The sequence below is a fragment of the Panthera tigris genome, chromosome B2 (assembly GCF_018350195.1).
Source record: "Panthera tigris isolate Pti1 chromosome B2, P.tigris_Pti1_mat1.1, whole genome shotgun sequence".
Classification (NCBI taxonomy): Eukaryota; Metazoa; Chordata; class Mammalia; order Carnivora; family Felidae; genus Panthera; species Panthera tigris.
The window spans coordinates 121154038-121178140 of NC_056664.1; the positions used below are offsets into that span (position 1 = coordinate 121154038).

Consider the following 24103-nt stretch of genomic DNA (forward strand, 5'->3'; position numbering starts at 1 on the left):
GCCTCCAATAGCCACCCAATCAGTTGCTAAGTTTTGAAGGTTCTGCCTGTGCAATGATCTTCTGATCTGCCCCCTCCTTTTCTTTCCAGTTAGGGTTCCTGTCCTAGTCCGGACCAATTAACTGAACTCTTCCCCTTCATCTTCTTCTGACTACAGTCTATCTGATCATAGTACTAGATTAATCCTCCAATGACACAGCTCTGAAAATGTAGCTCTTCCATTCAAAGCATGCATACTCTAATCTGACCTTCAAAGCTCTCAGTGCCCCAGGTGATCTGGACAGCTCCTTGTTCCCTGTACTTGGAATATGCCTTGTGATTCCTGATTGTGTGCTTTCGCTCACAGTTTTCTCTTCCTCTGGAATGCCCTTCCCTCATCATCGAAAAGCTTGTATCTTTTATTCAAGACTCAGTTCAGATGGCAATGAAAGTACGCAGGTTGTTTGTCAGAGAAATATATAAGTTTATGAGAATCTGGAGGGTGGAAACGCCCAGGGAAGTGCAAACCCAGAAATCATTTAAAGATAAAAGTGTATTTGGGCACTATTTAATATAGATGCCCTATGAAACAAATTGCACTAAAGTAGCACCCCCCCTGTTGTTATTACTAGAAGCTTTGCTGTGAGCAGACGTGAGGTTTTTTCCTCAAACCTGTGGATTTCAATTATACATGCTGCAGCTGTCATTCATTAAGTGAAATGATCAAGAATTGTCTGCATTTTAACCATTTGGTGTTTGCTGTAATTCTCTCCCGCTTAGTGCTCTAAAGGAAAATGTGTTGAGACCGTGAGGAAAGGGGGGAGGTGGAGACATGGAGCCCCAGAAGCCTGGTTTGTCACCACCATTGATAAGCCTCATTCCTCTTTGGGACACTGACCACAGCTGCTAAAGATCCACCACAGGCTCAGGATTTCTCAGCAGTCAGAAGCAAAAAAAAGCTGAAATGTATACCTATTACCCATCTTTCTTCCTTCAGCCATTCCCAGATGTTTAGTGTAAAACAAAATGCTTTAAATGCTTGCTTTCTCGAGGAGGAGAATCCTAATCATGGTCAGCAAGTGATAAATGATTCTTTCAAGTTTCAGATCTGAAGCTGAAGTTTAGCAGTAAAAGAAGAAAGAATAGGCTGCCACAGCCCTGTGGTCACTGGCACCAACTTTCTCATGGACTTAAATTATTCTGGATTAGAGAGGGACCGAATCCTTAGCCCAGGAGAGGTGAAAGAGAATGAGGTGGAAGAAGGTGGTGAGAAACATCTGGCAAAGGTAAAGGTGTATTGAACCTCCTGTCCTCTCTCTTGATTTTGATCCAAGACTGTCAATGAGTAGTCTGGAAACCACTTCTGGGGGTGCTGGGTGGCTCAGTCCATTAAGTGTCAGACTTCAGCTCAGGTCATGATCTCACGGTTTGTGAGTTTGGGCCCCAAATCAGCTGTCATCCCAGAGCCTGCTTCGGATCCTCTGTCCCCTTCTCTCTCTGTCCCTCCCCTGCTTGTTCTCTCTCTCTCTCTCTCAAAAGTAAGGAAACATTAAAAATTAAAAAAAAAAAGAAAGAAAGAAAGAAACCACTCTTATGAAAACCACTTGGGTTTCATAACCACTTGGGTACTTGTTTAAAGTGCAGATTCCTAGGCCCTCCCTCAGACCTAGCCTCTAGGGGCACTGCCTAGGACTGAATATTTTTCATGGGAACACTGAATGTTTCTGATACACACTAAAGATTAAAGATCACTGTTCTAGTGTTGGCCAAGAATGGCCTGCAGGCTGGATATGGCCTTCAAGCTAAACACGATTTTACATTTTCAAAAAATTGTAAAAGAAAGAGGAGGAGGAAGAAGAGGAGGAGGGGGAAAGAAAAGAAGAACACACAACATAGCCCACAAAGTCTAAAATATTTACCTTCTGGTCTTTTGCAGAAAAGTTTGCTGAGCTCGGTCTAACGCAATGCAAATACAAGGCTGTAAATGAATTTAGCCCTATCCCAGCTCAGCCACAGCTAAAACAACTGATGTAGCAGATCTTAAAAAAAAAAAAAAAAAAAAAAAAAAAAAATTAAGAGTGATGAAATTAATATAAAGTTCTCATCTAAAACTGCATTTGTAATCATTATAAGTAGAGGGGGGAAATGTATACTTGCAGTGAACATTCCATAATGGCTCTGAAAATATATTTTCATCTATATGAGAGTTTATGATAACTCTATTTGACTCTTGCCTTCCATATACTTACCAGGTGGCAAAATATGCCAAATCAGCCTATTAAGAATCACTGCAGGTATACTCTTTACTGGCCTACGCTTGTCTTATGGTACACCTATGAGTAAAAAAATGTACGTCCCCAAATGTCTAGGGAATGAAAATATAATAAACTCTCAAAACACATAGAAAAATGATGCACAGGGGCGTCTGGGTGGCTCAGTTGGTTAAGTGTCCCACTTCGGGTCAGGTCACGATCTCACAGTTCCTGGGTTCGAGCCCCACCCCCTCCTTTCTGGCTCTGTGCTGACAGCTCAGAGCCTGGAGCCTGCTTTGGATTCTGCGACTTTCTCCCTCTGCCCCTCCCCAGCTCATGCTCTGTCTGTCTCTGTCTCTCGAAAAGAAGTAAATGTTAAAATAAATAAATACATAAATAAAAAATTTTTAAAAAGGAAAATGATGCACAAAGCGAACAAACGGAATAAAATTGAATTTGATACCTTTCTCCTAAAAGGAGTTTAAGAATCACAGAGCAATTGCACCTCCTCAGAATCTTGGGAAACAGGTTATGAACTCATTTGGAGAAGTGTTCTTTTACTCTGTGCCAAAGAGGCTCAGCTTTTGGGAATCAGATTCATAAAGTAATCCCAAAGACACAGACAATTCCTTTCCGAATGATTTCCATATGTTTGTTCTAATTTTTTATTTTTATTTTTGATGTGTAGAAAGAAACTTTACTATAGAATCTACAAATAAATATTCGCTTTAAAAATATATTAACTTGCACCTGACTTGTCTTTCAGAATTGTGAGCTATCTCACAATATTGTTTCATTGTTATTTATTTTTCTCACGAAGAAAGTAATGTTAAAACCTTGCTAGGAACTAACATTTTCTGATAAGGATTTAAACTATATTACAATTTTTAAGAAACAAAGTTTAAAACACCAGATAAAGTATTGAAACCTAGCATGCTTCACCATTTAATAAAATTATGACTCATTTCTGTAAAAAACTGCTTTTTTAGTAAGAAAAATGCTTTCTGAGCTAAGTTTAAACTGCCGGGGCACATGGGACACCCACAAACCCAGTCAGCAGAAGTCTCAAACTTCTATAAGATTAAAGGAAAAATAAATTAGTGTGTACAGAGAATGAAAAAAAAAAATCCCCAATGGTACGAGTCTATAAACGGAAGTAAAACTAAAACTCCCCTAAAATCCCCCAACCATCAATCCTTATAAATTCAGCACTCATCTTCTCCCTTGATTTCTTCAGGAGTCCCTAGTGAAATGCACACAAAAGTCCTCAGTGATTTTGATCTCGGAAAACAGAGTCCCCAAACTACGCTAAGCATGGCTGCCGACCTCCGTGTCCCAAACCGCTTAACTTTTAAAACCACGCAAGCACACGTGGGGCTTCCTGAGTTCTGCTAGGGTTGGGCGGTTTGGAACCCCGTGGATTTTGCAGGTGTGTAATCCAGGGCGCGCTGTACAGGTGGTGCGGGGGGGGGGGGGGCGGGCAGAGGTGTGTGGTGGGCGCCGCCTGGGCCGGGCAGGGTGGGTGGGGCCGGGCGTGTGCCCGGGTGAGAGTGAAGTGCTAGTGACAATACGGAGGTGGCGTGTGGGCTCCAGAGCTGGGAAAGAAGTAAAAGCTCCGCCCGGATGCCCCATATGGAGGGGTGATAGCCGCAGCCCGGCTCGTATTTAAGTGTCCTTTGTCACTAACAAGTTAAATTAGAGATGTTATCTTAAAAACCACACACACGCACACAGCCAAACGTCCTATGAAAATACTTGCTCGTGTCCCCTACTACACCCCCCCCCCCATTCCCCCATCTGCAAAGAACTGAGTTTTACACCCTGCCCCAAATCCAATCCCGAATGCGGGAGCGTCTCCCTCCCCCCGGCCCTCGCCGCCCCCACAGCAGTGAGTCAGAGCCCGGCGAGCTCGGGCGCTGGCGCCCGGAGCACGCCGAGTGGGGCGACGGTGGCGCGGCAGCCGAGGAGGGAAGGCGGCAGGAGCGGGACGTAGCTCGGGCCCGCGCGGCCGGGGCCCGGGAGCGGGGTTTGCGCAAGAAAAGGCGCCTCGGCGGCCCCCGGCCGCCCCTCCCCGGCCCCGGGCTCCCCGCCCGCGCGCCTCCCCGGCCTCGCGGCGCGCCAGGCGCAGCGCGACGGCGCGAGAGCCGAGGGGAAGCGGCAGCCCCGCCGGCCCAGCAGCCCGGCGGGCGGCAGCCAAGGCGACCGCGGAGGCGGCGGGCAGGGCGCGTGCGCACTGCAGGGGCGCCAGATTTGGCGGGAGGGGGAGTGTCCAAAGCTCTTTGTTTGATGGCATCTCTGTTTACAGAGTTTACATTTTAATATCAACCTGTTTCCTCCTCCTCCTTCTCCACCTCCTCCTCCGCGACCTCCTCCTCCTCCTCCTCCTCTCTCTCCTGAGAAACTTCGCCCCGGCGGTGCGGAACGCCGCTGCGCAGCCGGGGAGGGACGCAGGCAGGCGGCGGGCAGCGGGAGGCGGCAGCCCCGTGCGGTTCCCGCGGCTCCCAGCTGCGCCCCGCGCCCGCCGCGCCATGGCCCGGAGACCCCGACACAGGTAACGGGGAGCCCGGGCGGGCGGCCGCGGGCGGGGGCGCGCGGCGCACCGGTTGCTCGGAGAGCAGGTGGGAATGAGTTCCCGGATCTCCTGCGGGGCTGTCAGATCCTGCGAGGACCTAGAACCTCTGCCTGGGCAGAAGCCGCTCGTGCAACTGATGAATGGGAGAACCTATTCGGGAAATATGTCAGGGCGTCAGGAAGCATGCCCTGAGGCTCATTTTGCAAGTTGCACGGGGACCCATTTCTCTCTAGGGGGCAAAAAAGGAGCACGTTCCAGCCTGGGGCAGAGCGGTGCCCACCCAACCCCGGGGAGCCCACTAGGTCCCTGGCTTGATGCCGCGGGCGTCGGCGAGGGAGTCGCTGCGTAATTGCTTGATGCATTGCGTTATGTTTGGACTTGGAAGTGCAGAGCATATGGCAGATATAGGGAAAATGCCGGATTGTTTAGTAGCTGCAGGTAGTTCCTTTAAATTTCATTCATTCTTTATGGAGGCGAAGCAGAGCGGCAGCTGACAGGCGGCTGGAAAGATTTTGGGGAGGAAAAGGGTCGCTACATTTGCAAACTGCTTTAAGCCAAGGTTTTGAAGGCTCTAACCATTGTACTCTGGCAGGCTTTTACTTCTTATGCAAACACTTTACACGCACACGAGTCCGCGCCGCACATGTCCCCGCACTTGGGGAGGCTCGCCGGGACGATGGGTGAAGTCCGCTAACAGTGCGGCCGCGCGGAGGGGAAGAGGGAGAGGAGGAGGAGGAGGAGGGAAATACTCGTCCGAACTGTCAGTCGCCGGCACTCCCGCTTCCCCTGGTCTCTAGGGGGACTGGACGCGCCGGAGCTCCCAGCGAGCCGCCGGGTGCGGGGACAAGCTCAGCGGCCGTCGCGGTTGCCACTCAACGGGGAAGGACAGAGGCGGGCAGCACCCAAGGCCGCTGCCGCGCAACCGGGACGCAATCCCCGCGGCCTCTTCGTTGGGGCTAGAGGTCCGGGCGCGGCGCGCACACGTGGACGCGGCTGAGGTTGCCGCGCCTCCCCACGCCCTGCTCCCGCAGTCTTAGGTCTCCCGGGCAGACGAGGGGTGATGGGCAGACCCTCGCTCTGAGCTTCTTGGTGTTAGCCCGTGGGGGCAAAGCAAATCCAACCTCTTTTCCTTCGGGTTGTTTGTTTTTCTGGTACTTATTTGTTTTTGAACCGGCTGTCGCTCGTCCCCGCGCAGCGCCTGGGAAGTTGCAAACAGCGTGGGTGTGGGCCCTGCCCCAGCACCCTCGGGTCGAGTCTGGCCAGGCGGGAAGCAGCGCCTAGGCATGGCTGGGCGCGGGAGAAAATGGGAGGCCACCTGGAGGGCCCCTGGGCTCCCTACGCCTCGCCTAAGGCCCCGCCACGCGGGGCGGGGGTACTGCCCTTGAAGTGGTTTCACCTTCGCCTTTGGGACTTAACAGCAGAACAGCCAAGGCACCTATATTTTTTCTTTTCTTTTTTTCTTTCTGAGAGCAGAAACTAGGAGTAGGAGAAGAAGGAAGCTGGGAAGGGGTGCTGGGAGGAGGCGGCGCGGTGGAGGCTCCGCGCCCCGCGATCTCGGCTGGGCGGGTGGGGCGGGGCCGCGCAGGTTCCTTGCAGCTCCCAGGTAGCGGAGAAGGGTGGCGGCCTGGAGGGGCGGGAGCCTTGAACCTGCCTCAGGGGGAAGAGAAACCCGGCTGCGGGCTCGAAGCCGTTTCTTGCAGGGCGAGAGTCAACTCGGCAGGGATTATTAACCAGGTCAGCGAAATGAGTCTGAACCCCTTTTCTAGAATCACAGTAGCGGCCACAAGGCACTTCCTCCCACTCCCCTCCCTCTTCCCAACCCCCAGCACCTCTTTTCTTTTTCGTTTCTTTGCACGGTTTGTTTCCTTGACAGAATGTAATATTCATAGTTGTACTCTTGTAACCACACCAGGTCTAGCAGGTGGGGAGTCAAGTGCATCAAGCCTGAAATCAGCCTTTGAAAGTCCTCTGACTGTTGGGTCTGAGCAGATAAAGGAAAAGTTATTTCAAGTCCTTAGTAGAAATTAACCGTGCTACTTAGCCTACCAGGACAACTTAGAGCAAGGACATCGCATGCAGAGCTTAAAAGCCAGCCCGGGTTCCCAACCTGCTGATGGACCCAGGAGCGGACTGTGGGCCGCCCTGGGTTCTCCCTGCTGCCCTTGTGGCCTCTTCAGGACCTACGGAAGTTCCACACCACATTTCCCCTCAGGACTTCGGTTTTGCACATCTCTGCCTCTGTGCTGAATTTGTAAGAAGCAGGGAATATCTGAAATCAGCATTTATTAGCACTGGAAAGTACCTTCCTAATAGAATCCAAGTCCTTAGGTATAGGCGAGGAACTGAGGTCCTGAGAGAGAGGAAGTGATTTGTCCGAGTCATGCAGGGAGGTGGAGGCAGAACTGGGACTGGCACCGTTGCCTCCAGACCCCTGGTCCTGTTTGATGCCTACCCGCTCTCACCTGACATTGGCTGCCCCCTATGGGCGGCGGTATTTGTTGCTTGTTCCCGAGAGGTGAGCTGTTTCCAAGAGAAAGATGCCCAATTACTATTTGGAAAATGTAGTTCTCACCTCTGAAAATGTGATCTCCAGATTTAACCAAACCTAACACTTTAAAGTAGATGGAATCTGTGACTCCTTGTTCAGACTACCCTGGTTTTCCTGGTATTCCTAATATTTTATAAGGGGGCCACTTCATTTGGGAGCTTTTCAAGGAGTTCCCTATGACCCTTTTGAAAGATGCTGACCTACAGCTCTGGGAAAATATTTTTTTTTTTCATCTTCTGCTGCTTGTGGGATTTTTTAAAGGGAAACTGTTGCATTTATTAATCAGAGACTGTTTAGAGCCTCTTGTTGACAGTGGGGAACAGGAGTAGACTCTTGTTTAAAAGAATAGACACTAAACAAAAATTGACTATAGATTATAAACACAGCTCTCTTTTGTAGTGGCATTTGGAGTTTGGATCACAGCCTACTTGTCACCATGCATCCTAGACTTTCAGATTGTTTCTCAAAATGATAGTTTTAAATTATGAGAACCTCACATTCAGGATTTTTGGAAAGCACTTTTGCTTGACTTGTAAGGGTATATATATTTGTATATATTATATACCTGTATTTTATATGTATGAATTATACATATTGTGTATATATCGTGCACTTGTGTTATATCTATACTTGTAAGTTAGTTTGCGAAGACAAAACCTGATATAAATATAAATTTCCTTTTTAAAAATAATAATTTGCATCATGATGCTGCTTTATATCAGCATTTTTATCGTTCTCAGTTTGGTGGATTTCTCAATATTACAATGGAAAATTTTACTGAAGTTTCTAGGATAGTATAATTTAAGATATTTAGGATATGTTTGTGTTACATTCATTTCTTAAGTAAGATACAATTTAAGATAGCACGTCATACGTTGTATAAGTGAAATTATAGGTAAAAGTAAACTGTAACTTTTACTGGCTGTAACATTACTGCCATCTATTTAGTATGTGATTAATAAACCTGAAGTGTAGAATTATTTCAAAAGTCATCAAAATTCATAATTTTGTCTACTAGGTAAAAGAAAAGCTCTCTTCAAAACACTAATGCATTCTTTTTAAAGCCATCTGGGGGAATCCCTCAGTTTTGAATCAGGTACATCTTAAGAGGTTTCAAATACCGTTCAGTCAGAAATAGAAAAAAAACAAAACAAAACAAAAAAGTCAGTAAGAGTCTGACTACCAAGTGGCCTAATTATTCATTTAGTTACTTAGGAAACAGTATTGTAATCACAGCCACAGGTTGGATCAACTGTGCTGGAGTTTGGGGCTGTTGGATATTTTAATGCTGGGTATGAAGCCGTCTGATCACTTGATGGCCTTATCCTTCCTCAGGTTTTTTAAATCCTTTCCTCTTACATTCTCTTAATCTTCTAATCTTTAAGGGATGACTATAATTGTATTGTTGGGTGTATTACTTCTTGAATTTTTTTTTCCTCCCAATAAAACACCAGCACCACTGGAGTAGCATAATTGAGTTGTTTATTTTATTGGAGAAATATTATTTAAATGATGTGGTACATGCCAAAGATTTTGAGTGTGTACTTATGTAAAGGACATAGGCTCTTGTTTCTTTGATTGTCCTTAACATTAAGTTTTAAACTTAAACCTCCATTGGTTGGAAGGTTGCCAAATGTGTAACTTGTCCCTGGGCTGACAGTCACAGCAGGTTTAAACATGCAGAGCAATAAGAAAGTTCCAGGTCCTTTGCCGTATCTGTGGATACCAATAACAGCAGAACCAGTTTACAATACTAGAGCAACAGAATGAAGAAAGCAATCTTGTTGTGCGAGTTTTCAAACTTTTATCTTCGTAACCTTTGAAAAGATTGAGTTTTCGTGTAAGTTTTGTAATCCAATAGTTTTCAGTCTTCTGGTTTCAGTCCCCGTCTGCCCATTTTTTATTTCTGCAGCATATACAGCAGTGACGAGGATGACGAAGACATTGAGATGTGTGATCATGACTATGATGGACTGCTTCCCAAGTCTGGAAAGCGTCACTTGGGGAAAACTAGGTGGACCAGGGAAGAGGTAAATAATCATGTTATCAAAACATGGGACAAACCTAGAGTGTGTCAATTTATGAAGAAAATGTTACAGCTAAACTACAGGTGCTCAAACTCATTAGCATGAGCCTATGCACCATGCTGAACTCGCAGCACTCCCCACGCGTGCGCCATACAATCCTCTTCCAAACTCTTTGTAGTTCTTTGAATTTCCCGTCCTCAGTGTATGTTTCATCTGTGTTTCTCTCTACCTTTTCTGCTCTTGCCCTTCTGCACAACTTCTTACTCCTTCTTCATCACCTGTGAAGACATCACCTCTTCAGTGAGGCCATCCCTGGCTTCCCCAGGCAGGTTAGATGCATCCTCCAGGCATTGGCTACACATTCGTCCTCACTGCTGCTGTGACGTGTGCCTCCCCCAGTAGGCTGACTACAAACCTACCGAGGGCAGGGCTAAACGTCTGTTCGTTTCCGTGTTCCCTGAGCCCAGAATTGCTTGATACAAAGTGGGATGGTAGTAAGTATTCTCTGTACAAGTGAATGAATTGCTATGTCCAAAAACAAAACAAAAGTATGAAACATAATACTCCTGTCTTGTCATAATGGATTATGCATGAATGTCTGTTCTAACAGTGTGCAATGATGGATGGAGATGTGTCTTCCACCTTTCTCTTTCCGCTAGCTTATCAAAAGCTTGATCTTTGTAGAAATGGGAAAATACTTAAGGAGCAAAATTATTAATGTACGGGGAAAGTTACTTTTTCTTTAAAGTTTTCAAAAACTTTTGCGACTGATTGCAGAGGATTTTATGTTAGATTAAATGGTATTGATTCTTCTTCAGTTTCATTCCACCCCACTTCACTTACCAGAGTTCCTGTTGAGAGGCTCTGGCAGGATTGCTAGGGAGGTCCCTAGGAAATGCATAGTTTACCTATGGAGGTTGTGCTCTCAGATGATCCTGAGAGCTATGGAAGTTCTGTTGTTAACACTGGTTTCCTAATCCCTGTGTCTGTGTCCTTCTCGGGACTCACAGTGTGTGTGAAAGTTACCTTTGCAGAAAGGTGGGGGTTCTTTTTTACTTGAAGGAACATGCTTAGGAAGACACTTGTGAACTGAAAGATTTCTCCCTGACGTGTGGTGGCTTCTGTGTTCTAATAAGTTTGGCCTCATTTAAATTATGACTATGTTGATACAAAAATGCAATTACTTTCTTACATTATAAATGCCTTCAAATGTAATTAAAAAGTGATCTTCTGTTGTTTGCATGAAAGAGGTTGAACTAAGGAGATGTTAAAATAAGAAATTGAACTGGTTCTTACTCAAGATCCTGTTTGTTGCCATAGTTGAATATCTATTGACTCTAACATTTGGGTTCATAACTTTTTCCTATCAAGTAAAACTTTGAACAGTTATCATATACTAGACATTCAGTGAGCCAGGCATTGTACTAAATGTTTCGCGTAGCTACTTCACGTAATCCCCAAATAACTACCTCGACATCAGCATTGCTACTGCGTAGATGACGGTATTGAGGCCCAAAAAAGTCAAATGATATCCCCAAGTGTATGTAACTAGTCAGTAGCTTAAAGTCAAGTTTTAAACTCTGGTCTGTTTGACTCTAAATAAATCTATGCTCTAAACCAGTATATTAGATTAATATCTGTTGTATTTGGATATTTTTGAGGTGTTTTTTTTTCCTGGATTGGATTATTGGATTGGTTCCCTTTTACTCTAATTAGAGCAAAGTTATACAGTAAATGAATGATATCCTAGGATTAACTTTAAATGTCTTAGGATGAAAAACTGAAGAAGCTGGTGGAACAGAATGGAACGGATGACTGGAAAGTTATTGCCAATTATCTCCCGGTGAGTTCGTAATTTTTTCTTCTGTGAAAGGAAATCTTCTCCCCATGATTTAAATAAGATATTCGGAGAGAGGGTATTAAGACATTACACATTTGCTCATATACAAGAATCGGGGAGAACTGCCTCAACCATAACTTATGGTTTATATTTTAATCTTTTTATTTATTTGGGTGATATAAATTAGCATTTTGATGACTTGTGTACATTAGGATGACTGAACTCATGGTATTTCCAAGTTAGCTTTTTTGAATTTCCTGTTTATTTCAGTAGCCATACTTTTGGTATCCTGGCTGAAAATTTTGGACTCCGTTTTGATTTATTCCACTTCCCATCCCCTACGTCTAAGCAGTGACTGAGGAATCTGAAATTCCTTTGTCAGTCAGTCCCTTGTCTCCATCCTCCTTGTTGCTCTACAGAATTGCCCCCTTCCCTCTTCTCTGGACAATTATGGTGGCTTCCTCACTGGCTTTTCTATTTGTAGCTTTCCACTTTTATCAAACACCCCAACCACTGTTGGCAGATGGAGCCTCCTAAGATGCAGCTGTATCCTTTCAAAATCAACAGCAGTAACATATATAGTCTCACAAATTAAGTACACTGCCTACACCTGGCACACAGGGACCCTTCCACACGGCTCCAGCATACAGCTCCGGTTCACCTTCCTACTTCCTCTCTGTCAGCAGGTTTGGTTGAATTAATTTCTGCTTTACCTCCTTTGGGCTTTTGTCCTTGGTGATGCCACCTCCTAGAATGTTCCATCCATCCTTCAAAGTCCCTATCAAGAGCTTTTGCAGACACCTCCTAAGGAAACATAATTTCTGCTCCTGAGGAGAAGCTTCTGCTCTCAGCCCAATATGATCTTGCTTTGGTTTCTTCTTGCATATGAATCAAATTCTGCCTTCTATTAGTTAGTTACATATCTGTCTTTTTTTTTTCTTATAAGATTATACTCTCTTATAAGATTATCCTCTCTCATCCTATCTTTATTGATTTTTGTTCTGCAGTATTAATACTTGAGGCCCTAAACTGAAGTGCATCTCTTAGGTTGAATGGGAGGCAAACTTTAACCATTTAGAGTAGGTTTCCATGGAAGCCCAACCTTCATGTGGAATCGCTAACAAGTCTTAGTTCATAGAGGCACTTCCACATGCTGAAGTTAAGGTTGAGTTAAATCGACAGCCATGTGTACAATATGATGGTCCTTCAGTTCGCATGGCAGGATTATTTCACTTAACAGGTAGAGCTTCTAATTTTAGATCCAATTTTGATATATTCTTTGTATCTTTGTTAGCTGTAAGCAATGAGGGATAGGTAGGCTCTCCAAACATGCCCTAAAATGTTCCTGAACGTGTTTCCTGTATATTGTCTGTGTATGATTCATATAATAACCAAGTCTTCATGTGCTTATCGCATCATATCTATATGACAGTGCATACTTTATTATTTGTCTAGAATCGAACAGATGTGCAGTGCCAGCACCGATGGCAGAAAGTACTAAACCCTGAGCTCATCAAGGGGCCTTGGACCAAAGAAGAAGATCAGAGAGTAAGTTCTTTCCTCATTGGTGTGTGAATCACAGTTAAGAATATTCCCCAGACATCTTAATTAAATGTTTCCCAACTTGAAGAAACAGGTAAAGTGTACAAACAGGAAGCAGAGGACTCTATTCCCGTATTTCCAATGAATGAAAGCAGAGTTTTAGACCCTTTCTAAAGATCTTGTAACACTGAAGAATGATTACACTGAGTCATTACATAACATTAAAACATAGGTTATTTTTGTGTGTTTATCTGAAGGTGATAGAGCTTGTACAGAAATACGGTCCGAAACGTTGGTCTGTTATTGCCAAGCACTTAAAAGGGAGAATTGGAAAACAATGTAGGGAGAGGTGGCATAACCATTTGAATCCAGAAGTTAAGAAAACCTCCTGGACAGAAGAGGAAGACAGAATTATTTACCAGGCACACAAGAGACTGGGGAACAGATGGGCAGAAATCGCAAAGCTACTGCCTGGACGGTAATAATATGTCAAAAAATATATTGATTGGGAAGAATGAGGGAGTGGGTATTGAACATCTTGTTTTAAATGTATAGCGAGTGAATTACATTCCCATGACTGTAAGTGTTTCATTAGATATGCCAGATCCATAGGTTTTAAAACTGGAGGAGCTCTTAAGAGTTTATCTGGTTGGGGACTTCCAGAATCCATCCAACAGTGAGCTTTGGGCCGAGTCATTGAACTCTCCTCAGCTTCAGTTGCCCCATTTGCAAAATAAATAATAGCCTACTTCACAGGGCCAATGTTTGTATCGAATAAAATGATTGTCAAAGCACTTTGTAAACTGTAGAACTCTAAACACAGAGAAGCAAACTGAGGATAGACAATTTGTCTCTGGTCTGAGTTCATACAGCTGGTTAAGTGACCAGAAGGATCTCAGCTATCATTTTCCTGATACCAGCATTCATTTCATTATACCACTTGGCTTAGTTTTTTTCTTTTAAAGAAAGAAATAAGAGTATTTCTAGAATTATCCTACTGCTTCCAGGTTTTTAAATAATGTCAGTGTTATGCTTTCTTTTAATGAACAAGGCACAAAAAATGAGCTCATCGTGAAGGATATCTCTAGAAGCTCATTTTTGTCGCACTCTCCCCACTTGAACAGTTTATGACACATTTTCTTTAATTTGGAAGATACTCTTCATTATAAATCTTATATAAACAATGTAAGAAAATATTTAATAAATTATATTCTTACGCAGCAGAATTGGAGAAAGGGACCTTCAAAGAAGGCCATGGCTCTGATGGTTTATGTAGCGTTCTTGGGTGATGGTCCAGAGCACCGCCTCCCTCATGGCTCCCTATCAGCTTACAGGATCCAAGACATTGAGGAAAGAAGGCCTTTTCTCCCATCTGGCCTGAGAATATGCTGTTGATTCTTGTAAAAATTTAAGGGGCAACTGAACTTCCTCTTTCTTTAGCATACATGCCCCCACCCCCATCAAAATAGTAAAAGGGAGGCCTAAAACGTTTTTTTTTTTTTTTTGAATTGAGAAACTTTTCCTGAGAACTGTAAGACTTTAGTGAAAATGCTTTTCAGTTTGAACTGATATGGGGACGTAGCATCTTTCCCCTTCTGGATCCCATTTTCCATTGTCACCTCTGGTTATAGAACAATTTGAGATGGCTGTCAAAAGGTGGGAGTTTCTTTTTTTTTTTTTCCCTTTTTTTTTTTTTTTTTTTTTTACTCAAAATTTCTGGCTAGTGCTATTCGAGACAAAGAGTGGACAGTGAGGCAGTGGCGACATCATTATCATTCACCAAACTTTACTGTGTGCCTGTTGGGGTGTGTAGGCCCTACTAAGCCAGTAATTTTCCAGAATAGTTGGATCTTTAAGTTGTATTAGAGTCTTGTACCATGAACACTCAGAATAAACAGGAAGGGTTTGTATCGAAAATTCTCTTTTATCAAGGAAACAAAATAGTTACAAAATTTAAAGATTTCTCGAAATCCACATTTATTCCATCTTGTGTAATGAAGGAAAATCTATGGATTTTCAATTAGATAATAGAGGCAGCATGACTTTCAGAGGTCGGGAAGACTAAAACAATTTAAAAGAAAACACAAAAAACAAAAGACCCAAAGAAGAGGTCTCTGTGGGAAACAGTTTTCTGTCAATTAACTCTAATCTGAATTAAAATGTTTTTTTGTAAAATTCTTACATGATATATTTCTGTGCAGAACTGATAATGCTATCAAGAACCACTGGAATTCTACAATGCGTCGGAAGGTCGAGCAGGAAGGTTATCTGCAAGAGTCTTCTAAAGCCAGCCCGCCAACAGTGGCCACAAGTTTTCAGAAGAACAGTCATTTGATGGGTTTTGCTCATGCCCCACCTTCAGCTCATCTCCCTCCAGCTGGCCAGACTTCAGTTAACAATGATTATTCCTATTACCACATTTCTGAAGCGCAAAACGTAAGCCGTTCCTGAGAATTTAGTTTACTGAAAGAGATGGTTATGTTAGCCCCAGGTAACAGTAATACCTCACAGTCGCTGACTTTTCAAAGAGCTTCCACAAAGGTGATCACCCCGCTTCAGAGCCTCGAGGTAGATAGGGGGAGGTATCGTTACCCCTGGTGTATGCTGGGAAGCCAGGATGTTAAGTAATCTGCAGAGGCTCACAGCTCATAGGGCAGACTGCAGTCCAGGCTTTTGGATTCCAACTGAAGTGCTTCAGATCAGATTAGCTTTTGAATGTAAATCCACTTAACAAGTTCCCGCGGGAGAAGAATGGGGTCATGAAGATGCATTTGTGGGCTTTTGTTTTTCTCTTCCAAAATGAAAAAAAGTGAATGTCATATTAAATTTAAAGCAGAGATCCTTTGACACTGAAATGCAGCAAGTTTGATTCTGTAAAGTTTGATTCTGGTAGTGATCTATCTAGCAGAAAAGTCTTAATTTGCTCCTTCCACGTGTGTTTACCTTCTCACTCCGAGTCAGGTGCAGTTCTGTGACACCACTCTCTGATGTCTTCTTTCCTCCTCCTTTGGATCAGTGTGACGCCTTCCTGATTGCCAGACATTTATATTTAGGGAAAGAAATGTCCAGAATGGGTGGGGAAAGAAAAATACGAAGCATAAAGAATAAAATCAGTGAACTTGAATCTTACAACTAACGGTAATAGATGGTGAAACTTAGCCAAGAATATGGAGCCTGTGTGCAAGTTACATTCAAATCATATTCCTGAATAGTTTTTATTCTTCTCTGTCTGTTCTATCATTCATTTGACTACAGACTTTCCAGAGAAGTCTCAGATGAGTGAACCATCATAGGCAGTTCTGTGCTCTTTACTATAACTAATAGTTATTCCAAGAAAAATATTTCTATTATAAACAACTAAGTCATCAGTTTTTCCCATTACAGCTTCTTTCATACATTCATGAATATATTTTAGGTTATATTTTTCATTGTGTTATTCTCTAATTAAGGGATACTTTTTTGTCAAGATCAACGAGCACTCCAAATCTCTTTACGTTGCTTAAGCTATTTATTTGGCTATTTTTAAAGGCCCGGCTAAAATTTCAAACTAGAGGGTTTTTTGTTGTGTTTCTTTTTTCCTCTGTGCATGTGTGAATTTTATTAGTACAGTATTTTTTTTCTCAATCCTAGAGGAAGCCAATTCCCCTAAAGCGTATGTGACCATGAATGACTCGGCCTTTGTTTGTCTGCCTTTTTGATCTAGGTCTCCAGTCATGTCCCATATCCTGTAGCGTTACATGTAAATATAGTCAATGTCCCTCAGCCAGCTGCTGCAGCCATTCAGGTAAGATCATGTGAAGACCATTTCGTAAAGAAACCCTTTGGTTGTTCAAAGCAACTTTTTCAAGACATGCTTTATTTCTTTCATGTAAATACTTATTTTCGCTTGACTGACTGATGTAAAAAAAAAAAAAAAAAAAAAAAGGGAGTAGCAGTGGGGTGGGTAGAGTTCTGGCCAGCAAGCTACCAATCTTCGCTTCTAGAGTTAAACCTGCTCAGGAATTCTCTGATTCTCTGATGTCATAAGTTGAACCAGCTCATCAGTCAGCACCCACTTGAGCCTCAGATTTCACATCGCTCCCTTAGGTGTGGAATGACACTCACAGAGCTTTGTGCCACGTTTCGTTGGTGCCAGTCTCACGCTGAGGCTCACTGGGCTGTATGGCCCCTCATGACTGCGGGCCACAGCCATTGTATCTGCAGTAGCTTCAATCAGGCCCTTCTCTGTTTTTCTTCCTTTACTTTTAATTTCAGAGACACTATAATGATGAAGACCCTGAGAAAGAAAAGCGAATAAAAGAATTAGAATTGCTCCTAATGTCGACTGAGAATGAGCTCAAAGGACAGCAGGCGCTACCGGTAAGAATGCAACCAGGTGCTTGAATGTGGGGAGAGCTTCACCCCAGTGCCCTCCTGTCTCTTTTCCCTTCTCTTCTGAGTGTTACACTAATCAAGACTGTAGATCCATTAATAGTGTTTCAAAAAAATTTTTTAATGTTTATTTATTTTTGAGAGAGAGACAGAGTGAGTGGAGGGGGGCAGGGAGAAAGAAAGAGACACAGAACCTGAAGCAGGCTCCAGGTTCTGAGTTGTCAACACAGAACCCAACATGGGGCTGGAACTCACGAACCACTAGATCATGACCTGAGCTGAAGTCGGAGATTAACCACTGAGCTGCCTAGATGCCCATTCATTAACACTGTTTAAACAGAAGTTGCTTGTAATAAAATGCAGTCATGATAAAATGTATCACCATGTGTGTTGACTAAATTAAAAGTAGCCCTTTTGAGTGGCAATAGAAACACAATATCCACTTATGATTGTCACCATCAATCTTCCTGTTTTTCCAGGACTGTTACTAATTCAAAGACCGACTAACAGATATAAATGAATGAAAATCTGCTTTTATTTACAAAGTTATGTATCTGTATGATACCTACTCATTTGATTTTTTTCTTTTATTATTTTTCTTAACCTACATTTTCATACTTTCTAATTTTCACATATGATTTGAAGCATGTTCAGTATATACCTGTGAAAAAGATACACATCCTCTCTCTGTCAATAACACGGCTGCTCTCTTCTGTTTGCACGCATGAAAGCCGTGTGGACCATTACTGAATTTTGACATCTTTTTGGTGATTGGCTGCAAACTGAGAAATCAGCGTGTACTTTGTGACAGATTTAGTTCAGCAACAAAGAGAATAAAAGAGATGTGATACCCAGTGGGTATTCTTAGGAATACATGTCTTTGGGGTTAAATCAGAAGATGATTATGTGTATTTGTTAGTTCGACCACTTTTTAACTCTAGTTCATGTTTTGCAATTTCTCTTGTTGCATGGTCATGCCGAAAGGAGACTTCTGTTAATTTGCCCTTCTGCTTTCCTAACCACGTTGATTTGACAGCCCTTCACTGCATCAGTGCAATCCGTAACATTAAAAAGGGATAGAAGCAATGAGAACGTATGCAGAGAGAAGCAACTCTAACTCTTGAGTCCTCTGACCTTTTTGTAGGTTAGAATGAGAACAGGACAATTCTTAGTTCATAGCAACCATGTGTGGTCCTTTTGGAGATGATGTTAGACTTTTAAGATGGACCATGGGAGAGTGGCACTTGAGGACACAGTCTCTCTGTTGGCAGTTTTAGCAAAATGATGACAGTGAGGGTGTTCATATAGGTGACAGACTATGCCACTATTAAAAAGCAGGGTCTTGCATCGATAAAAGGAAACATCTTGACGACTGTTTCATAGGCGCAAGTTTTGGATGATGCAACTACTTTTATCTTTCCTCCAACAGCATCTGATACCTTGTGCAACTTCATTGCTAAGTTCCTTCTCCCTTTCTTCTCCCTACTCTTTCTTTATTCCCCCACCCCCGCCCCCTCCTTAGACGCAGAACCACACATGCAGCTACCCCGGGTGGCACAGCACCACCATCGCTGACCACACCAGACCTCATGGAGACAGTGCACCTGTTTCCTGTTTGGAAGAACACCACTCCACTCCCTCTCTGCCTGTGGATCCTGGCTCCCTACCTGAAGAAAGTGCCTCTCCAGCAAGGTGCATGATCGTCCACCAAGGCACCATTCTGGATAATGTTAAGAACCTCTTAGAATTTGCAGAAACACTTCAATTTATAGATTCTGTAAGTAGAATTGTTAAGGCAAGTGCATGTTTTTGATGGAATTAGTAAACCCAGTTCTCAAATTATTACCATTTTCTATGGCAAATAACATGTTATTAGCATGTATGAATGTAAAAGTATGATTTTAGCCTTTCTGTCTGTTTTTTCAAAGATCTGATTTCATAGGCTATGCAGATAAAAGGTGGCTTTTCACGCATTTCCTTCAAAATGCATACTTTTTAAAATAGTAAAGTTGATGACCTATAAGTAGATCTTGGGTTATGGAGTACTGTTCGAGTTATTTTTAACGTATTTACTTTGTTACTTTTTTGTGTTTCTTTAGAATTGTGCTTTGCTTTTGTTTTTAAGTTTTGTTTTCTAATTTTTTTAAGTTGATTTGTTTATTTTGAGAGAGAGAGAGAGAGAGAGCAGAGGAGGGGCAGAGAGAGAGAGGAAGAGAGAGAGTCCCAAGCAGACTCCATGCTGTCAGCACAGAACCCGATGCAGGGCTTGAACTCACGAACCATGAGATCATGACCTGAGCCAAAACCAAGAGTCGGATGCTTAACCGAATGAGCCACCCAGGCGCCCCTAGAATCGTGCTTTGCTTTTGGATCGCACATTAAGAATTATGTTTACTTAGACCTTTAAGCAGTCGTTCCGTGTATTTGAGTGGTAGCGAGTTCATTGGCGGTACGTGGCTCTCTTCACAAAACATTGATGATTGATTACCAGCCCCAACTGGTTCACTGAGATCAACCATCTTCAGTGAAACAAACGTGAGGTTAGCACCTAAAAAGCAGATGTTCAGTTCATTTCCTTTGTTGCCCAGTTGGTTAAAAAGCACTTACCTGCATATCTATCAAACGGGATGAACGTTGCCAAAATGTGCCATCTAGAAGAGGTTTTCTCTTTGCTTCGGATTGCATGCAAATGACAATACCTGGAGGTCCCCGCGGCACACACGTAGGACCAGCCTGGAGGCCGCATGGTAGACCTGCCGTGCGGTGTGCTGGAGCAGTTGTCAATCCCGACGCTATTTCTCAAGAGGGCCAGGTGTCTTCTCTGCATTCGGTGTTCTTTCTCAGTGCTGTGTTTCAGGTGATGGCACATATCATGCACACACTGTCTCAGAGTTCTGTGCCTCCCACATTGTTTCAGGATTCTTCATCATGGTGTGATCTCAGCAGTTTTGAATTCTTTGAAGAAGCAGAGTTTTCACCTAGCCAACATCATGCAGGCAGAGCCCTAAAGCTTCAGCAAAGAGAGGGCAGTCTGAATAGACCTGCAGGAGAGCCTAGCACAAGGGTGAACGCTCTCAAGTTGAGTGAGGGTTCACTTGACCCGCTCAAGCCCTTACCTCCTTCGAGGCACAGCACAGTTCCACTGGTCATCCTTCGAAAAAAGCGCGGCCAGGCAAGCCCCTTAGCCGCTGGAGGCTCTAGCTCCTTCCTATTTGCTGGCGTCAGCAGCTCAACTCCCAAGCGTTCCCCTGTCAAAAGCCTACCCTTCTCCCCTTCACAGGTAGAGCATGATTTCTACACAGCTATTACTAATTTTCAGCAGATACTCAAGCCTTAATAATCTAGAAACTAATCCTTTGGAACAAATGACTAATTACTGTTGCCCTCACTGATCTCGTTCCATCGTTGAATCTAGCTGTTGCTAAGTCATACTGCTTCCCAAAGTTTGAGCTGTCTGTAGGCTGACTGATCATTTTGTCATAATTCTCGCTCTTTCTTTTGGTGGTTTGAAACATGGTTAGCTGCATGGGACGCGTTTTTATTTCCTTCAACACTAGAGTTTAACATTTCGGTCCCTTCCTTTTCTCCCCTCCCTTCCCTCTCCTTAAAAACTTTAGTAGATTTTCTTCCTATTTGTTCACTTATTACTTTGTGATTCACTGACCCAGGGGAGGAGGGAACCAAACTATATTTGGAGAGCATTTGTTTGAGTTGCAACCCGAAACTTTAAAGGTTCCAATCCATCCTTATGTGGAAAAGTTTTGGAAAAGCATAAGGAACAAATGCTTAAGGAAAGCAACTTTCGTTTTAATTTTAATTTCTCAACATTGGCTTTTTGAGTTGTGCCATAATATGTTATCAACCCAGTATTTGCCATAAATATCCTTTCATAGAATTTTTTTTAAGGCATGGAAATTATAATTCTTATCAGAGACTTGTATTCCTTAATTATGAGAATAATTGAAGTTAATAGTTAATTTGGCACTTTCAAACATTTTTCCAGTTATGTCTGTTGAATTTATTTTAAGGAGAGCTCTAAATATGAACAAATGAAGCACCCACCAAAATAATTATCTTGTTTTTTGCTTGTATCTTCCAAATTGTGTTCTGAAGAATATTAGTTCTACAAGACTTTAATAGATGGTCCAGAAAAAATTGAAATATATAAGTTTGGGAAACACTAAGTCAGAGTTAAAATTGGTCTCTTTACTACAGGACCAATCAGAATTTTTAATGAATTGGTGTGCATTATGAATTTCAGGAGGAGATTATGATATATGTATGTATCCCAAATTTATTGTATCTTGGAACTTTTTGAGGAACACCTGCTATTTTCCCAGAATGATGGTGTTCTGAGAAACACAGCTTACTATCCAAGAATTTTCCACATAATGCAAATCTTCTATAATAATTCATGGATCATTAAAGAGAAAAAATAGCATGAAAGAAAAACAAGAATTACTTTCCAAAAAATCACCTTAATGCTTATAATCTTAATAAAGAGTGCATCTCATTCTCTTTAATGGCAAGTGGCATTTATTGAAAATTTTTTCTTAGGATTTTGCAAGTTTTTCAGCAATGACTCTAGATTTTATTTCTTGGAAATTACATTCTGAACCTCGGGTGCTCAAATGAAATAAAACAATACCCTGTCCAATGCTATGTGCTTGTTAACATCTTTATTATCTTACATAGTGGGTCAGTAAAACATACTTGCTAGTTTTCATGGTGTGGTTTTTAAGTTGGGCTGAATAAAGAATCACTGTTTAATCTAAGTAATTTTTTTCCCTTTCTTCCCATATTTAGTTCTTAAACACTTCTGGTAACCATGAAAACTTAGACTTGGAAATGCCTTCTTTAACTTCTACCCCTCTCAATGGTCACAAATTGACTGTTACAACACCATTTCATAGAGACCAGACTGTGAAAACTCAAAAGGAAAATACTATGTAAGTCCTTGGTTCAAGAATAAAATTATTTCCCCTTATTTACCTATATTTAATTAATGGAATACAGTCCCCAATGTCTGATCCATTTACATGTACATAATTTTCTGATCTACCTGTAATGTACATAATCATGTATATTCCCACATTGAATATATCTGTCTTGGACATGTGACAACTACCTAGAGGTGGCGAGTCAGAGGATAAACTAGATTACTTTTTGTAGCTCACTTCAAAATGTTCTATACATACAGAGGTAGTCCTTATATAATTTTTCTGTTCAGTTTTTCTGTTTGCTCAGTAAGGCTTTTCTTTCTTCACCGAAGACAAGATTTCCTCCTTTGCTCTCTGATTACAAAATTCAGAATAACAGTGGTATGGTTCTGTACTTAGTTCATATTTTTTTAATCTTATGTTTCCTTTTTGAAATTTATCTGTTGGTAGGACTGCTTCTAAAATCCCCAGGGATATTATATGATCAGAAGCCAAGGAGTGATGCCTCCCACATATTCAATAAAGGGCTTAACCAATTCAAAGAAATGGCAGAGAACATCAATAAAAAAATTCAGTCTTACTATTTCCTGTTACAATAAGTACATTTTAAAAGGTGGTTTCCTATGTCTTCTGTGATGAGCCTGTTTTAATGAATAGATAAAATTTATTTGTAAATGACATCAAACCTTTACCATGTTTATGGCCATTAGAAAGACCTGGAGGCACTCTGTGTATCTTCAGAACCACTAAAGAAAGATGAAGAATATTTTAATGCTCTTAGTCTTGGGAATATAATACTTTTAAATATTTGGAAATATGTGATGTATATGTTATCTTTTTGTTAACAGTACACATATGATTAATTCACATATCCAATTGCATATCAATTATAGGGCTTATTCAGTATAAAAATATTATATTTAATAGGTAGAATGATGTAAAAAGGCATATGTTCTTTCATACTGAACCAACCCTTGTTTTCCCTTTAAAGTTTTAGAACTCCAGCTATCAAAAGGTCAATCCTAGAAAGCTCTCCAAGAACTCCTACACCGTTCAAACATGCACTTGCAGCTCAAGAAATTAAATATGGTCCTCTGAAGATGCTAGTAAGTTTTAGCCAAGTTCTTGAGGTTAGCTGGTGTATTAATTACAGACAGAAATTTGCCTCTGATGCAAACATACCCGCTTTTCCTTGCAGCCTCAGACACCATCTCATCTAGTAGAAGACCTACAGGATGTGATCAAGCAGGAATCTGATGAATCTGGAATTGTTGCTGAGTTTCAAGAAAATGGGCCACCTTTACTGAAGAAGATCAAACAAGAGGTAAACATGAGATCCTTGGGATCAAGAAGGAACAAGATGCGAATCCTGCTCCGTCTGTTCCTTGTGGGCACGGAACGTTCCTTTATACGTCTGGCATCAGTACTGGGTAGCAGCACTGCTTTCCATACAAGGTTTGCCTGCAAGATGCGGTTAAGAGGTACTGCTAGACTGTGGGCATCTAACCTTTCATTTGGGAAGCCAAGCCACTTCTATCTACTTCATGTGTGAGCAGAAAACATGTTAGAGAGGATAAAGGAGAGAGAGGGAAGCAGCTTTTTACTGTACTGTTTTATCACTGATACACAGATGGATAGATAAATAATACACCGACTTTTAATTTTCAGATGTCATGGAGAATTGAAATTTATATTAAAACAATAGTATCTAACTTCCAGCATAAAAGAAAAACGCTGTAACTTGCAGGGATCCAAGTCTTAGCTTGGTGGCAAGAAGCATTTCCAGCAGGTAGATACCGTGCCTCTTGAATTTATTTTCATATTAGGATTAATATTTAAGAGACTGGCCAGAAATTTACTCTTTTTTTTTTTTTAGCTTTATTGAGATATAATTGACAAAATTGTAAGACATTTAAAGTATACAACATGATGATTTGATATATGTATACATTGTGGAAGGATCACTGAGTCAATGGACATATCCATCACCTCAAGTTTATCTTTAACTTCTGCTCTCTTAGCAAATTTCAGTT

At 42.1% G+C, this 24103-nt stretch overlaps 1 protein-coding gene across 2 annotated transcripts in view; it reads left to right on the forward strand.

Annotated features, from left to right (window-relative positions):
• Positions 1 to 4736: 4736 nt before the first annotated feature.
• Positions 4737 to 24103, forward strand: part of MYB (MYB proto-oncogene, transcription factor) — a 33373-nt gene continuing 14006 nt past the window's right edge. The window contains exons 1-13 of one of the 2 annotated variants that reach the window (XM_042987185.1): positions 4737 to 4781; positions 9263 to 9380; positions 11149 to 11220; positions 12673 to 12765; positions 13017 to 13237; positions 14961 to 15195; positions 16463 to 16543; positions 17014 to 17118; positions 18653 to 18907; positions 20048 to 20410; positions 21937 to 22079; positions 23062 to 23176; positions 23269 to 23394. In XM_042987185.1, the coding sequence (XP_042843119.1) occupies positions 4759 to 4781; positions 9263 to 9380; positions 11149 to 11220; positions 12673 to 12765; positions 13017 to 13237; positions 14961 to 15195; positions 16463 to 16543; positions 17014 to 17118; positions 18653 to 18907; positions 20048 to 20410; positions 21937 to 22079; positions 23062 to 23176; positions 23269 to 23394 (1950 nt within the window). In that variant the 5' untranslated portion in view covers positions 4737 to 4758. The remainder of the gene's footprint in view (positions 4782 to 9262; positions 9381 to 11148; positions 11221 to 12672; positions 12766 to 13016; positions 13238 to 14960; positions 15196 to 16462; positions 16544 to 17013; positions 17119 to 18652; positions 18908 to 20047; positions 20411 to 21936; positions 22080 to 23061; positions 23177 to 23268; positions 23395 to 24103) is intronic. The other variant, XM_042987184.1, reaches the window with a different exon arrangement.